The sequence below is a fragment of the Moschus berezovskii genome, chromosome 15 (genome assembly GCF_049115385.1).
Source record: "Moschus berezovskii isolate FMDL1 chromosome 15, NW_MosBer_1.0, whole genome shotgun sequence".
NCBI classification, from domain to species: Eukaryota; Metazoa; Chordata; class Mammalia; order Artiodactyla; family Moschidae; genus Moschus; species Moschus berezovskii.
The window spans coordinates 25,614,026-25,631,071 of record NC_142474.1 but is presented as its reverse complement, the minus strand read 5'-3'; the positions used below and the strand labels follow the sequence as shown (position 1 = coordinate 25,631,071).

General features: G+C 58.1%; 1 protein-coding gene across 1 annotated transcript; it reads right to left on the bottom strand.

Annotated features, from left to right (window-relative positions):
• Positions 1 to 223: 223 nt before the first annotated feature.
• Positions 224 to 16,012, bottom strand: RBM38 (RNA binding motif protein 38). The gene is made up of 4 exons (XM_055434378.2): positions 15,581 to 16,012; positions 14,697 to 14,820; positions 14,167 to 14,221; positions 224 to 1,781 (listed from the first exon to the last, which is right to left on the bottom strand). The coding sequence occupies exons 1-4, from the start codon at positions 15,815 to 15,817 to the stop codon at positions 1,478 to 1,480; spliced, it is 720 nt and encodes a 239-aa protein (XP_055290353.1). The 5' UTR covers positions 15,818 to 16,012; the 3' UTR covers positions 224 to 1,477.
• Positions 16,013 to 17,046: the final 1,034 nt, after the last annotated feature.

Genomic DNA, 17,046 nt, shown 5'->3' with positions numbered 1-17,046 from the left:
CAAGGGTGGGTGGCCTGGATACCTGCTCCTCTGCCCAGGTTCCACCAGTAGCACCCAACTTTCTCTTCCACAGGGCTCCAGTGGCGCCATCAATGACAACACCCTCCCCAACCCCTTGGCCTCTGCCCCCAGGGCCCTGCTCCCAGCACATCAGCAATGCTGAGCCTGGTCACTGTGGAGGTCAGAGGCGCCCCCTTTGAGGGGAAAAAAACCACAGACCCACTTTTTCTTTAAAGAAAACAAGTTTTATTTTTTATAATCAGAACATTCTAATAAAAATATTATTATAATATTAGCTACCTTTACTTTCTGGGCTTTGACTCTGCACCAGGCGTGCAGCGAAGCCCACGTACGTTAGCCCCGAGGCCTCCCGCGTCCCTGAGGTAGGTCTGAAGGAGCACCCCAGTGCCCCCAACCTTCCGGCCCACCCGCCCCGCATCTCTCCCCTGCTCCTCCAGGGCGGGGCCCCATCGAGGTGTGTGTGAACCACCACCTCCTCTCCCTGAGCTACCAAGGCAGGCAGACATGTCTCAGCTCAAACCCGCAGGTTGTATACAGCAGGCGACACTATGGGGGTGGGGGGGTGGGATGGGGACCACCCTGTGCTCTGAGCCTCTAATCTGCCAGCCGGCCAGGATGTGGTGGTCCAGCCCCTCAGCCAGCACCCTCTTCACGGCCTCGGGGAGCGGGCCAAGCTTAAGACAACTCACTGTCAAGATGCCCACCTCCGAGGAGCTCGAGCTGGCAGACACTTATCAGAAAACCACCACCACCATCTCTTTAGGCGGACGAGCCATGGACCAAAGCGAGTCTCAAAGTCAAAAAAACAGGTTTCGTATTCTTGGTGATGGGAGTCTCCATTGAAAAAATAGACTGAAACTCTGAAATCATCTTAGTAGCAAAACAACAATGATAAGAAAAAGAGCCACGTGCTTCGATGGAACGGACCACGGCTGGCTGCCCCATCACCGGGGGCCCTGCCACACTGGGAGCCTTGCGGGGGCTGCCCCCGGGCCAGCATTTAGATAATGGGAATTCTGGGGGTGGGAGAGCCCCCTACCTGCGGTTCACAGTCATGCGGGTGGAGGGACAACAGTCAATGCACTTTGCAATCCTGGGCTTCCCTGGAGTATTAAGGCCTCTCTGAACGGGACCCAGAGGGTGGTCAGGGTTTACGGAGGGTCCAGAAGACCCCACCGGGTGCTGGGGGGACCGCCTGCGGGCTCCTAGGGTGTGGGAGGGTGGGGACGGTGCATGTGCGACATTCAGGCTGATCTTCGATTAGCTTTCGGTCATTCAAGTCCTCCCTCAAGACATGACGTCCCAGGTGTAAAGAGCAGTGGTATCTGGGCCATCCAGGGTGCCGGCGGGGTCCCACGGGGTCCCCCAAGGCCCAGGGGTGGGTTTGCACCCCTGGACCCGGCTGGCGCCCGCCCAGCCCCCAATGGCAGGGCCACGGTCGCAGGCGGGGGCAGCCTCACTGCATCCGGTCAGGCTGCAGCTGCGGAGGCTGGTACTGCAGGAAGGTGGTACCCGCGGGAGCCGCGGCTGAGAGGGCCTGGGGCATGGCGGCCGGGTAGCTGTAGCCCACGAAGCTGGCGGCTGTGGCGGGTGAGGCGGCGTACGGGTACTGGTCATAGGTGGCCGGCGGGTACTGGGCATAGGCCGGGCTGGCCGGCGTGTACTCGATGTAAGGCGAGGACAGAGGTGGCACCGGGGCGGCCGGGATCACCACGCTGGGCTGGACGATGGCTTGTGGGTAGATGTAGTGGGGAGTCAGCCTGCAGGGCCAAGCAGAGAGGGTCAGGGTCAGGTGACAGAGCAGGGAACACAGCTGGCTACAGGGTGGAGTGGAGGAGCTGGGACTGCTGGGCGATGCTGTGTCACCCTCCTATGTCTCCACTTCCTCATCTGTAAAATGGGTGCAGTCGGAGCAATAAGGCTGCTCCCACCGCAGGGCTGTGGCACTGGCCATGGCCACCACCTGCACAGCACTCTCCCCAGCGACCCACAGGGCTCCCACCTCCCCTCGTCAAGTCTGCACTCAAAATATCTCCTCAATGAACCCCTCCAGGAACCCCCCTCAAACCACCCTACAACCCAAACACCATCCATTCCTGACAGGAGCAACAACATGACCTGGGGGCCACAGGGAGTTTAAAAATGATTAGCAATTTCAGAACCAGCACATCAAACCCAGCACGGGCCCTTCTGAGCACAAGTCCCTGTGTGATCACCCAGGGCACAGGTCCAAGAAGCCAGCCCTGTTCCCACCCCCACTTCCCTATTCATCTTCCAGCATCTTGCCATGCCCCCAAGTGACACCCACACAACTCACTTATTTCCCACAGCTGTCTCCACCCCCTAAAACGTCGGCCACCTATGAATTGACAACACAGACCTTGGCCCCCAGCACGGGCTCACTTGTTGAGTGAACGAAGAAAACAATGAATGCAAGTATAACCAGATGGTGGTACTAAGAGCAAAGATGATGGCCAAGCCTTAGGGACAGGGCTCCGCAGCCCAGTGGCCACGTCTCACATAAGACTAACTGGTGAACCTTTCCCTAGGGTGGCTATCATAATTATTTCAGTTTACAACAGAAACACTGGGCTCAGAGGCACCTCGCCCATAGTACCAGAGTGGAGGGAACGGGATGTGGCCCCTGGGCATCAGTCTGAGAGCTGTGACCTGCACCTGGCATTCATCACACCTGGCAGGCTGCCCACTGTGGGTGCTGTGCATGCCGCACACCCAGCCTTCCACCACAGGGGTGATCCTGCACATCACTAAAGGGGAAAGTGAGGCTCAGAAAGGCGCCTGCTCTGCCAGCCAGCGCTAAGGCCCATGGCCAGCTTGCAGCAGTGCCCACAGCAGGGGTGGGCAGAGCCACCAGGGCGGGGCATCAGCTCCTCGTCCTCCTCTCAGACCTGCTCGAGGTACACAGGACGGGGCCTCTACACCTGTAAGACAGGCCTAGGAACCCTGTCCTGCCGCCCTTCCATTTCAAAGAGAAGCTGCCTGAAAAGCAAAAGGGAAAATGTTCCCTCCTGGGAATCCCGCAGGCATGGCAGGGCCAGAAACTGGGGCAGCTGGGGGACAGCAAGTGGACAGCAAGCAGGGCCCTGGAAGCCAGGTTCCCTCCCCTGCTGGGCCCCTCAGCATCCGGGAGCCCTTGCTCCTGAAAAAAGACGGGGCTCAGTGAGTCCCGGCCTCCCCCTTGGGAACAAAGAAAAAGCAGAGAAACCCCAGTGTCATCCATTGGTCCAAAGCAGCACCCGGGGTCCCCCAGACCAACCAGGGCAGAGGGACAAAGTCCAATCTCAACCTCAAGCCACTCCCTCTCCACGCTGCCAGGAGAGAAAACCAGGCCACAGAACAGATGTGCTGTTTATTCAAAACTGTTATATTTATACTGAACGGTGACAATGTTCACGAAAAAAATCAAATGTGTGTTTATACCAGTGCTAAGGATGGGTGAAGTGGAATCGTATGAAACTGCCATTTTTATGGGTCCAAGAAGTTGACTGACAGCAACTTTATGTGGCCCGATGATTTGAATGCAAAGGAAAGGCGGGGAAGGGGACTGTGGGGGGGATAGCTGGGCGGGCAGTTGGTGCATGTGTGTCTGGGTATCTCTATGAGGTGAACGGACTCACGGGCACAGTTAAGAGATAAGCGTTATTCGCACCAGCCACAGAGGAGAATCAATGCAAGCTCCTGTCCAAGGATGAATGGGTTTCCAGACTGTGGTGTATGCATGCCAAGGAATGTTATTCTGCCATAAAAAGGAGTAACACGCTGACACATACCACCGCTGAGTGGATGAACCTTGAGGACATGACGCTGGCTGAAAGAAGCCAGAAGTGAAAGGCTCCGGACTGCACAATTCCACTCATGGAAACCTCCACAGAAGCGAGTCCAGAGAGAAAGTGGTCACAGTGCAGGGGCTCCAGGAAGCAGGAGAGGGGAGGGGTGCTATGTGGTCGTCTCCTGGGTGACGCAGAAGTTCTGAATCCAATTGTGCTGATGAACACACAACTTTGTGAAAATGCTCAATGCCCTAAAACGGCAGATTTTAGGTTATGGGTACTTTACCGCAGGGCTTTCCTCGTGATTCAGCAGTAAAGAACCTGTCTGCCAATGCAGGAGACACAGGACATGTGGGTTCGATTCACGGGTCAAGAAGATTCCCCTTGAGGAGGGTATGACAACCCACTCCAGTATTCTTGCCTGGAGGATCCCATGGACAGAGGAGTCTGGTGGGCTACAGTTCACAAGGTTGCAGAGCTGGACAGGACTGAGTGACTGAGCACTTCCTCACACCTTACCACAATAAAAGCACACACATAAGAAGCAATCCTGAGCCACGGGTGAACCATCCAGTGAGGGCAGAACTGAGGTGGGGATGGGTACCATAGCCTCGTGGACACAGCAGCAAACCCTCCCTAGGGGTAAGTGCCTGGGCACACCTGGCCAGTCCCAGAGGAGCTCCAGGTGCCCCTGGCCAGGAAGTTCTCACACTGGATCCCCTCATCCCTGCTATTTGCCCTCCTAGGTGGCAGCACCCCTATGGTTGCCATGGCGACCCACTCCTGCTTCTCAGGAGGTCAGACAGCTTCCTGTAGGAACCTGCACACTGGCCCCAGGCCAAGCATTCCCTCCCTTATTAAGGGTTTCTGCCGTCCACCCGCTCCTGCTTCTCTGGTGGGAACAAGAGCCCTGAACGGAGTAGGGCCTGGGTTTGAATTCCACCTCCGCCTCCCCAGGCTTCTCTCCTGTCTGTGGGTGTGCTCTGGGCAAGGACACAGCAGCAAGAAGACTACACAGCCCCTGGCCTCTCATAGCTCGGAATCCAGGAGGAGGAGAGACACACAAATATGCCAATCCGCGAACCAGAGTCGGGAGTGGTCAGGGGAGGCTTCTTGGAGGAGGGAGCAGCTGCCCAGAGCCTGAGCTCCTGGTCCATCTGGGAACCTGCATCCAACAGGCCCCCGGGGATGCAGGCACACCGTGCACTGCAGAAGTACCACCCTGATCAGGCACAAGCTGTCCCCACTGGACCTCACATGAGTGGGTGGAGGCTCTACACGGCACCTTGCCCAGGCCCCTGGATGGGGAAGGGGCGGGGCACTCGGTGCTGACACCAAGACAGAAGAGGGGCCACACCAACAGTTCCATTCCTTGTATCTAGTCTGCCTGCAGGAAATTACCTAAGTATTTACACAGAAGTATATGAGAACTTGAGAATCCAGAGCAAACACGTCCCTTATTTAAAAGCGTATGTGATATGAAGTATATGAGTTGCCTTTTGGGTCTCAGGTTAATAACTTAACAATTTGATAATTTAATAAATTGGTAACAATGCAAACAGTGCCATCTATTTCACAAGACTGTGATAATTTTAAAAGCTATCGTACATTTTAAAATCCAGGCAGGGAAAAAAAAAAAAGAAGCAGGACAGGAACTAATACCTGGTCAACATTCTGCATCTATTTCTTGGGTACTCACTATGTGACAGACACTTTCTTTTCACCTTCATGGAGCACTTTTATTTTCAGTCTAATTATAAAAAAAAAAAAAAGAGAAGCCCCAGCTGTCCAGACCCCTCCCTAAAGAGAAGCCAGTGGAGACATGATGGAGTGGGTCTCGGTGCAAGGCTCCGGAAACCCCAGGACATTCCTGAGGGTGAGGTTCTGGAAGTTTTGAGCCCAGAACTTCTCCCAACACAGGCAAGGACTCCCCTGCTTCAGAGAGCAGACAGTCAAGTCTGATGGGGTCTGGGAACCTGCATCTGACAGGCCCCCAGGGATGCAGGTACACATCAGGCACCAGACCAGGCACCAGCTGTCCGCGCAGGAGATGTACCCAGGGCACGGAAATGACAGGATTCTGGCCATGCCTGCCAGAAGGCATGGGTGCCGCAAGGGTGCCAGCCAGGAAAGTCAGCATGTTCACCAGGTTTCCGACTCTCGGCATCGTGGGGAACACAGAGCTGGGGATGCTCAGACATGGTGGCCGAGTAAGCTTCAGGCTGGAAGGAAGGGGGCTCCCATTTCCTGGCCTGCGGGGACATTCTGAGTCTGCGTCTGTTCATCTGTGTCCCTCAAGCACCCTGTCCCACCCTCCACTCTGTGAAAAGCCAGAGATAACATATGAAGCATTTCATAGCCAGAAAATAGGTGCTGATGTTGCCCCATTTCTCAGGAAAACTTAGGCTCCAAGAGGCCAAGGGACTGGCAGTCACACAGCCAGGACACAAGTGTAGGGCTCTGCTGCTGCACAAGCCCTACAGAGTCAAGGGGGAGGAAACTGTGAAACTCCCCCCAACAAGGGGCTGGGCCCCTCAGATCTGCATTCAAGTAACAGAGCTTCCATGAGCCTCAGTTTTCCCATCTGTAAAATGGGTCTGGCAGAAGCTGACCTCAGAGCTTGAGAGCAGAGATCCTCTACCAGACCAGCATTTCTCAGCCACAGTGACTTCACCCGAGGGGTCACTCGGCATGAATGTGATATTTCTGGTTGTCACCTGGCAGGCAGGGAGTGCCACTGGTGGAGGCTGGGAACACTGCTAACATTCCACAGCACACAGGACAGTCCCCCCACAAAGAATTCACCAGCATCATGCTGAGGTCAAGACCTGCTGTAAACTACAAGGCAGAAGGCCGATACAAGGAGTCCTAACCACTGTCCCAACCAGAAACCCACACAGAGGGCTGGGAAGGAGGCCAGGCGGGAACCAAGGAGCCGAGCTGGCACATGAACACAAACACTCAGGAAGGAACAAACACACACACACACATACTCACCCACCAGAATCTCCAGTGAGAAGGAAAACCCAGCCAAACCAGCGGCTGGCCCTGTCTGAGCACAGCGCCCTGGATCCCTCCCCAGGCCCACACACCACACAAGAGGGGCGTCTCAGACACCTGTCACCAGGACACAGGGTGCACGTGCCCAGCGGGCTCCTTGGCGCCCCACCTAGTCCTCAGAAAGATCAGGTGCCGCTGGCCTCCACGTACTCCATCTACAGGCTTCTGAAAAGGGCACAGGCTTGGCACGTTCTGTCCCCAGACTGGACATGCTTCTCTGTGCACAGGGCCTTTGCACCTACTGTTCCCGCTGCTGGCAGGCTCCTTCCCACAGCTCAATTACCTCCACAGAGGCCTTTCCTGACCACCACCCCCTCACCTCCTGCCCACCACTGGTCACATACTTCCTTCCTACAGCCTCAAACCACTTTGTCATCCACCTGTCTTCCCGAAGGCAGGGACATGGCCTGGACTGCTCGGTCCCCAGCACCTAGCCAGCACCAGCCGAGAGCCAAGGGCCTTGCTGGCACTGGGTGAAAAAGGGGCTTGCTCCAGGGCCCTGCTGCTTCCTGGGCTGGGAGTCTCGGCCCCTGGAAGGCAGCGGAAGCAGCAGCCTGACCTGGAATGGCCACTAGGGCCGGCACAGCTTTGCTCGGCAACTCACAGCCATGAACCCTGGGGAGGCAAGAACCACAGCCTCCGTTCAAGTCTGACTCTACACCTGTCAGTCTCAGTACCATCCTGGGGGCTGGGACTGCCCCCTGTCCGTACCCCCAGGGACCTCAGCAGCACCAGTGACCCCTCCTCCTCGAGCCTGAGGAAGAGCAAGAACAGCCCATCCAGCCAGAACGGACAGAAGGCCCTCCCAGCCCAGCCCCATGGAGGGCAGACCAGAGACCTGGAAGGAAAAGCAAACCAGTAAGCAGGAGAGTTAGTGCATCAGAACCTAAAAATCAGGTGACCCAACGCCTAGGCCAGGACCAGGACAAAACAAACCCACAAAATCCCAGATTGTGGGAAGTGGAGGGGGCTACAGCTGGCCAGATTCAAAAGGCCAGACCATCCTGGAGGGGCACATGCTCAGGTTGAGCAGCCCCTGCTGAAAGGACGATGGCAGAGATCTCTGCCTGGACCCACGTGGCCAGGGTGAGCAGTTCTTAGCCAGGAGTGACCCAGCTGTCTCAGGCTGATGGAGACTGGGGTGTAGGACTGAGAACCCCAAGTCTGGATCTTGGCCGCGGGTGCCCCAGCCCCTCGGCCCTCGCTGGCCTGTTTCCCTGTCTGTAAACCGAGGGTGACATAGGGTGCACAGAGCCTCCCCTGGACCCCTGGAGGCAGAAGTCGAGGGGTCTGATCAGCAGGGTCTGGGGACTCCTGGGCAGGCGGGGGCGGAGGGGGGCAGCTGAGGGAGCTGGCGCCAGGAGACAGACGGCCTCACACCCCACACACTCAGAGCGAAACTCACAGCGCAAAGGGATGGGTGGCCGTCCCAAGCGCTTACTCTGTAAACGCACGGTCACCCTCGAAAATAAAAATAAAAAAGGCAAATGAGCCCATTTCACTTTTTCTGTTCTCTGGAGGTTTGCCCTGATGGGCTGAAGAAGTCGGCAGCTGCTGGGGTACAACTCAGGATTCTCAGGCTGGGGAGGGCCCCCCCAGGACTTCCCAGAGGGGGGCCTCCAGGCTCTCTGGGGCCACTGGATCAAAGCAGGTGCGATGCGTCTCCTGTGGGGCAGTGCCAGGCCCTAGCTTGCCCTCTCCACCAGAACCTGTCCAAGCCCAAAAGCCGGCTCTTCCCCCCAGACTGCAGCCTCCCCTCACTGCCAAGGCCAATCAAACCACCGTTGAGCACAGGTCCAATGTTCTGGAATCCTCTTAGACTCCCTTCTTTCGTACATTCTTTAAATGTACTTCTTTAAATGTACACAGAATCCCATAACTCCACACCCCTGTACTGGTCCAGGCCACCAAGGCCCCAGTGGTTCAGGCCCACCTGGCAGCCAGAGAGGCTCTAAAGATGCAAGTGACTCGGCTCTCACATGCTGAGGGCCCACGGTAGCCCCACATGACTCAGAGTAAAATCCAAATGCCCCCCCTGGACCACTAAGGCCCTACATGAGCTGAGGCCACCCTGCTGGGTCCGTGACTCCCCTCAATCTCCCACTTCCTCCAACTGGTCATACCAGCCTCCCATCGGCAGCTCCCTTTCCCCCAGGAGCACCTGTCACCACCTCTGCCAAAGAAAGTCCTGTAATCACAAGCAGGACCAGGGTTCCCTTCACCCCAACCTGCCACAAACCGGCAAACGTCCTTTGAACAAACTGAATGAATGACAGCAGGGCTTCCTCCCCACCCGCGATGTAGGAGGGGTCGGGCGAATGATCCAGGTGCCCCTGCAGGACTCTGCAGAGTACTCATCACATCCACGCTGCAGCCGGGGAACCGGAGACTTGAAGAGGAAAGGTCATCACAAGAACAAGGGGTCACCCAGGCAAGTCACGGGGCTCCCAGGCTCCTCACACGGCCTCTTCCCGCTGCAGCGTGAAGGGCCTGGCCCACCTGGGAGACGCCCCTCCCACACTCCTCCCCACCCATGGGGCCAGGATGCCCGCGTCAGCCTGACCGTGGTCGGGCCTCTCCCCTTGGCCCGAGGCTTCCGGACGAAGCCCTGCAGCCCTTAGTATAGGGTCCCTCCTGCCAGGGCCAGCGTGGCTGGCGGAGAGCTCGCCCTTGGATGAGAACCCAAGAACCACCCGGAGGCCGGTGTCTGTTACAGCAGACGGCGACAAACAACAGGTGTGCACGGGCACCCACGGGGAGGGCCACGCGCCAGCCCACACCTCGCTCCAGTGAGAGCCAAACAGGAAGCAACGGGGTGGGGAGGGGCAGGACCACCCCAGACACCCTGAAAGTAAAAACAAGGCACGTGATGCCACACGGGGAGGATACCAGCTTCCTCTTTGTGCGCCCCCACCCCCCACAAAGCCTCCACTCTGACCTCACTTCCTGCCACACCTCCAAGGTGCTGGCCCCCCACACCCTGCCCCCTACCCAGCTGCTGACCCCTATTCTAGGTACTGCAACTACCCTGGTTTTATGTCATATCATGAGATAACAAGGCTCTCCAGCTACAGTTCATGAGGCCCCCTGCAGTGTACCCAGTGGTGACGTGTCATAACACAACATGCCACCCAGCCCAAGAGTCCACAGCAGGCATGCTGCTCTTAGCTGGCTCCAGGCCTTGCTCTGATTTCACCATCTGGAAGTGTCCTAGGGTGCAAGTCTATGACTGTCATACTTGCAGATCACCCTCCCTACCCTTACATCACGACACAGGCCTGTCCTGCCCCCACGAGGCCCCCTGCCAGCCAGCTGCTCTGTCCAGCTGCACCCATCCCAAGCGCAGACGGATTTCTAATGGTCTGGCATCCCTGCCAGAAAGCGAGACGGAGAACCAACCACATCTTTCAAAGTATCCAGCAGGTGCTCAATAAATACTTGAGGAACAAAGCATTCTGGGAACAGCTCATTCCCTTCTGCCCAGTCCCGTGTGCTCCACGCTTTTGAGAAACAGACATCTTCCTGTCACCCTGTGGCCTCCCCCCTCCCACTCTGGGGACTCAGGCACTCCACTCAGACCCCCTGGGGGGTAGGTACCCACGACCTGATGACAACAAGGGCAGCGGGCCTCGACCTGGGCAATGAAGACCATCACAGAGACGGAGCGGGGGCCCGGAAACCTTCAGCCAAATGGAGCATGCAGGTGTCGAGGGAGGAGATCCTAGTCCCTGGTCCGTTCTGGGGGTTCTGGCTCTGACTTGTCCAAGAGCTGGCCAGACAGCGGTGCTGGGGCCTCGGGGAAGAAGGGAGTGTGTTGGAGCCCCCGACTCAGGCTCCAGTGCCTGTGCCATGCACGTTCAGCTCTGGCAAGTTTCCCCTCACCCAGCACCTGCACAGGTGGAAGGGGCAACAGAATGTGGCCGAGCCGCTATGAGATGAGTCAATGTGCACCCATCTTCCCGTGGGCCAGGCCCTCACTGTGCGGCTCTGTACACAGGCACGGGCCCATCCCCACTCAGCCCTGCGAGGTGGCACTGACACAGTCCCCACCCTGAAGATGGGCAGAAGGGGATGGGCCTGATCCCGAGCCTAGTCAGGCTCCCAGGGCCTCGCTCCGGCACGAAGCCTAACTGACACCCAATGGCCACAGGACCCTGTCCTGTCATCTCAACCCGAGGGCTTGGCCTGCCCCTGACCCAGCACTGAGGGGGCTTGTGGTGGACAGGTATGAAGCACACAGTGAGGCCCCCTTAAGAAGTTGGGGTGGGGGGAGATGAGCCTAGAAAAGCAGGTAACCCTTCAGAAATACCCCAAGGAAAGGCTCCCAGCGTAGCTGGGCCCAGGACACACCTTAGCTCCTACCGGCCTCAGGCCCAGCCTGGACAGACAGATGGCTGTCAGACAGCCCTGACACCAGCCAAGAAGCCCCTTCCGAGCCAGACCCAATGCTCTGCCTGGACCCGTGCCTGTAGGCTGCTGATTGTCCCACCCGGTGGGCTGCTCGGCAGGGTGGTCTCTGGCTGTAGCTGTCCACCCTGAGACCTGCCACTTGCCATCTCCCAAAGAAGTCTTCTCCAGACCCAAGCCTCAGCCATCACAAAAGTGACAGAAATGTCCCACCCAAGGTAGACCCTGAAAGACCCTGTTCTTGAAGAAAAGATAAACCGGGGAGGAGGAACCCAGGCAGAAAACAGAACGTCAAAGTCCTTTGGCAAATCTTCCCACACCGATGTTTATGCCCTGGCCAGGCGAGGATTCCGCAGTGGCTGAGCCCAGGAGTCGGGGGTCTGGGGTCTTTGGAGCTGCCCCGGGAACAGGAGTGGGCCTGGAAAGCCTGCGAAAAGTTCCGCCGGGCAGGAGAGGGGTTAATGGGTTCGCAAACCCTGGGCTGCCCAGGCCTCCCTGCCAGCCTGGAGCTGACACAACTGACCGCTGAGTCAGGCCCGACCGGGCTCCCGGGCCCAATTGTTTGTAAAGACAAAAGGGACGCTGACGGCCCAAGTCTCCAGCCAGGCGGGTGGGCGGTGGGAGGCGACAGCTGACCCCGAAAGCCTGGCCGAGGCCCTTCCTGCCCCTGGGTCTCAGCACGGCCTGGTGGGAGGCGACCATCCACCAGCCGCTGGAAAACACAGAGCTGGACCGTCCCTCCGACCCCTTGTCCCTGTTTGTCGACTATCCTTCCACCCCTTGGCAACCAACAAATAGAGCCTCTGCATCGTCATGGGTCTTAAATGGCCGGCCAGCAGATTCAGTTACAAAACACTGTCGCCAGCACTCAGGAGCACATGGCAGTAAAATCTGAGTGACCCCTGACCACCGTCCCGTGGTCAGCGCTCTGAGGACCGTGAGGGAAACCGTCTGGGCTCCCTTCCCACCTCCCACTCCAGAGAGCAGGGGCTGAGAGCACAGGTCCAGAGCCAGCTCGTGGAAGTTCAAGTTCCCTCACTTCAGCCTCCCTGGATGGGTCGTTAACGGTTCTTAACTTCTCTTTGCCCGTTTCCCCACCTATGAGGGAAGGATGATGTCCGTCCCAACCTCAGAGAAGTGCCTCGAGGGTGTGGAGCACCTGGCCCCGTGAGCCAGCACTGCCTTGTGTGGTTATTATTCCCATTTTCCAGATGAGAAAACGGAAGGCTCAGGAAGAGAAGACATCACTTATCAAGGAGAACCCCACCGGTAAAGTGACAAAGCCAGGATTTGAACCCAGGTCCGCAGGCTCCAGAGTCCCAAGTATCAGGACTCTGAGACTCAGTCCCAGAAGCCGCTATAATGGGTCAGAACAGAGCCCAGGCCCAGGTGGAAAGCCACGGAGGCATTTTAAGCAGAGGAGAGCAGCGTGCATGCAAGGCTCACACCTGGATCTCAATGCTAGCCCCTGTCCCAGCCCCTGCCCCAGGGAACAGAACCAGGACTGTGAGAAGTGAGGAACGCCCTCCCCGTGTGGCCTGAACCCAAACAGGAAGAACCTGGGTGACAGCAGGAAGATGGGGGTCTCTCCAAACACCTTCTCAGACGCCTACAGACACAGATGAAGCAGATCTCAGGGTGGGAAGGAAACCAGAGTCCCCTACTACTGGCTGCCCTCCAGGTTTCCTCCCAGGAGGACACACAAGGCATGGGGCTCACACACAGTCTCTGATCCACAAGGAGGGGAAGCACTGGACAGCCACAGAGACTGCCTGTCAGGGCAAGGAGCCTCAAATTACAGCCAACCTGCCCAGTCCACCCCAGCCCAGCTCCCAACCTGCTCCACACCACCCCAGTGAGCTAGGTGAGCAATCAAATCAAGTCTCTGGGGCAGATACACACACACATATTTGCAACTTTCAACACAAAACACTGGGCCTGGAATCTGATCTCTGATAAGCTTAAGAAGTTCTACCTTCCTAATAGGGGCTGCCTGTTCTATAAATGGCCCCCCAACACAAACCTCCCATCGTAATCAGCATATTCCCCACACCAGAGCACAGAGCCGACATCAATCAAGCGGCTGAGAAGTCAGCCAGTACGGCAGGCTCCTTTGTGCATCTAAAGTTTGTGTCCTTTCCCAAACAGCTGCCAGGCCTTATTAGAGGCTTTAAAAAAAAAAAAAAGAAAGAAGGCCCTTTTCGAGTAGAGGAGGGTGAGACATGCTACTCCAAAGCACATCAGACAAAAGGCCCACAGGCTGAGCCCACTTGGGTGGAGACATCTGGCCCTGATCCCAGCTCACCTGCTGCAGCTTCACAAACACCGGACCGGTTGGCAGTGACCTGCTGCCGCCATCTGTTGGGCACTGGAGCAGGTCAGAGAGGCGCCCTCAGAAGAGCCTGGCCCGGTTCCTGGTCGGTAAACACTTCCAGCATGCCCACCTACCTGCCTGGCCTCCACCCACAGAACTCAGAGGTGCTATCACTATTCCATTTTACAGGTGAGGAAACTGAGGCACACAACCAATAAGGGGAAGCCAGGACCTGAATTCAAGCCCGCAGGCTCCAGAGCGCATGTTCCCCATCTCTCTTCAGTGTGGCCTTTGCCGGGGGCAGAGAAATGCAATCTGCCTTCTCTCCCTTCTCCCAGCTGAACCCCTCCCACTCCCACAACACAACCATACTTCTGAAAGATTGGAGCAAGTGACGGGTCTCAGACAGAGAAATGGAGCTGCAGACAGTGCCAACAATGCCAGGGGGTTGGCGGTCCTGGGGTGAGAGGCTCCCTCAGACCGAGGGCCACCTGCACGGGGAGACCCAGGAAGCCCATGGCCCCCTGGCCTAGTTTCCAAGGGCTGTGCGCCGCCCTGGCCCCATCCACTCACCCGTAAGTACGCTGGATCAAAGTAGGGGGCACCTGCTGCACACCGATGGCAAAGCCTAAAATGAGAGACCAGTTAGGGAGGGGCCCAGCCTCACCCAGGGAAGACCCCCACAGCCCTCCACCTCTAGTCCAGAGGGGTAAACAGCTTTCTCTCCCCTCCTGGCCACCTCCACCTGTACCCCAGAACTCCCAGCCAAAGGGGGCCCATGGAGCTGAGGGGCAGCAGCCGCTAGGCTTGCGTCCTCCCGACCTCCAGCTCTGGAACCCACTTCCTCCCTCCGGTGAGGACAGCTGACAAGCGGGTGACCCGCCCTCCTTGCCCTGTCCCGCCACACACCCGGCGGGAGGAAGGGGTTCTACTTCCAAGCTGGGGGATGATGGCCCTGTGACGGCTCTCTTGGAGCACATGACAGCCGACTGCTGCTCCTGGAGCAGGGCGGTGGGGGGGTGGGGGGGGCCTCCTCCACCCCACAGATACCGAGGCTGAATATAGCAACCAGAAGCACAGGGAAGGAAAGCACAGACTCTCACCCGTCTGGAGGCTGCGCGGCTTAGCACCCAGATAGGCCAAGTTCACGTTTGCCTTGCGACCATCGATGTTTGGGTTAGGGTCTTTGCAAGCCCTCTCAGCGGCTGCCCGGTCGACCATAGTCACCTGGAGGAGCACAGAGGCATCAGGGGCTTCCCCGGAAGGTGGTGGAAGCAGAGAGTGGGCTCTAGAGCCCAGGCACGCCGGCATTCACTTCCCCTGACCCCAGGTGCCTGCTACCCAAGGCATCTGCCCAGCCCCCGTCCAGCCTAGGCACCCCCACCCCAAAGCTGCCCCTGGACCCCAGCTCCTCCTTCCGAGTTCAAGTGCTAATAAACGCGGCCTTGAAGGGCAAAAACAATCCCCGGGGAGGACAGCGAAACCCGAAAGGAGGGAAAGGTCCTGGCTTGGCCTACCCGGCCCGTGGGGACCACCAATTTCCTCACGGGAGGGGTTTGGGGACACCCTAGTTAGAAAAGAAGTAAGAGAAGTGTCTTCAGGCCGACTCTGACTTAGGTTGTTTGGGGTGTCTGTGGGAGTTGCTGGAAAATAAAGCACGGGTTGCTCAAAGGCTCCTAGGTGCCCCAGGGTGAAGTCCTGTTCCTCGCTCGCTTGTTGCTCCAGGAAGTGCCAAAAAGTAGCCGGCTGTCCCCAAAACTTCTCCACTAACTTAGAAGAGTCCTAACTGAACAGAGCGGCTCTCCCTTTTAAAGTCGGCGTGGCGTGGGGGCAGGGAGACAGGGGCAGGACCGGCTGCAGCCCGAGAAGGGTCAGCAGGTGCCGAGCCGGCGGGAGGAGCCCGGGGCTGGCGTGCGCCCGCCGCTTGACTCAGCGCCCCGGCCGCGATAAGTGCGGGGCGGGCGCGCCCGGCCGCGGGGCCACTTACGAAGCCGTATCCGCGAGACTTGCCCGTCTGGCGGTCGGTGATGACCACGGCCTCCTCGATGTCCCCGAAGCCCTCGAAGTACTTCCTGAGCGAGGCGTCGGTGGTATGGTAGGGCAGGCCGCCCACGAAAATCTTGGTGAACGTGGTGTCCTTCTGCGAGCCGTGCATGGCGCCGGGGGCGGCCGGGGGCCGCGAGAAGCCCGCGCTCGGGGCGCACGGCGCGGGCTGCAGCAGCATGGGGGGCGCCCCGCCGCCTACGGACCCGGGCCGCGTGGGGCTGCGCTCATTGGGGGCGGTCGGGGGGCGAGCAGGGCAGCAGGGGCGCCGGTCTAGCCGCCGGGCCCGTCCACGCGCCGGCCGCTCCCGCCGTGCACGCCTCGCTGCGCTGCGCTGCGCTCCTGCCGGCGTTGCGGGCACTCTGCGCCTCAGCGCCTGCCCCCGGGCTTTGTAGTCGGCCCCGCCCCCGGCCCACCGGCCCCGCCCTATAAAGTCGCCCCGCCCCCAGTTTCAGCCCCGTCCCGCCCCGGGCGCGCGAGGAGCGCCGGGAAGCGTAGTCCAGGCCCAGCCCCACCGAGTCCCACGTGCGGTGGGGAATCACTTGGAGCTTGGCGCGCACTTGCGGAGGGGACACATCCGGGTTTTCTAGGGCACCTGTTCAGTGCTCGTTGGGTTCCGGGCCCCACTCCTCGTGGAGAGCACAGTCTAGCGAATCAGATGTACACGATTCAGATCACGCTTAGTGAGTCGGCGTTTCTCCCAGTACTACTTCCAGTACAACAACATATTGAGGGTGAAATGATTTTTGTCTTTATGTACAGGTGCTAAGTAGCTTCAGTAGTGTACCACTCTTTGTGACCGCCACGGACTATACCCTGCCAGGTTCCTCTGTCCTTGAAATGCTCTAGGCAAGAATACTGGAGTGGGTTGCCATGCCCTCCTCCAGGATATCTTTCCAATCCACTGACTGAGCCCTCAATCTCTTATTCTTCTGCACTGGCAGGCAGGTTCTTTACCACTAGAGCCACCTGGGAAGACCCGTTTGTCGAAAGTGTATGTATGTGTGTGGTCTATATACATGAATATAATTCAGTTCAGTTCAGTCGCTCAGTCGTGTCCGACTCTCCGCGACCCCATGAATCACAGCACGCCAGGCCTCCCTGTCCATCACCAACTCCCGAAGTTCACTCAAACTCACCTCCATTGAGTCGGTGATGCCATCCAGCCATCTCATTCTCGGTCGTCCCCTTCTCCTCCCGCCCCCAACCTTTCCCAGCATCAGAGTCTTTTCCAGTGAGTCAACTCGTCACATGAGGTGGCCAAAGTATTGCAGTTTCAGCTTTAGCATCAGTCTTTCCAATGAACACCCAGGATTGATCTCCTCTAGAATGGACTGGTTGGATCTCCTTGCAGTCCAAGGGACTCTCAAGAGTCTTCTCCAACACCACAGTTCAAAAGCATCAATTCTT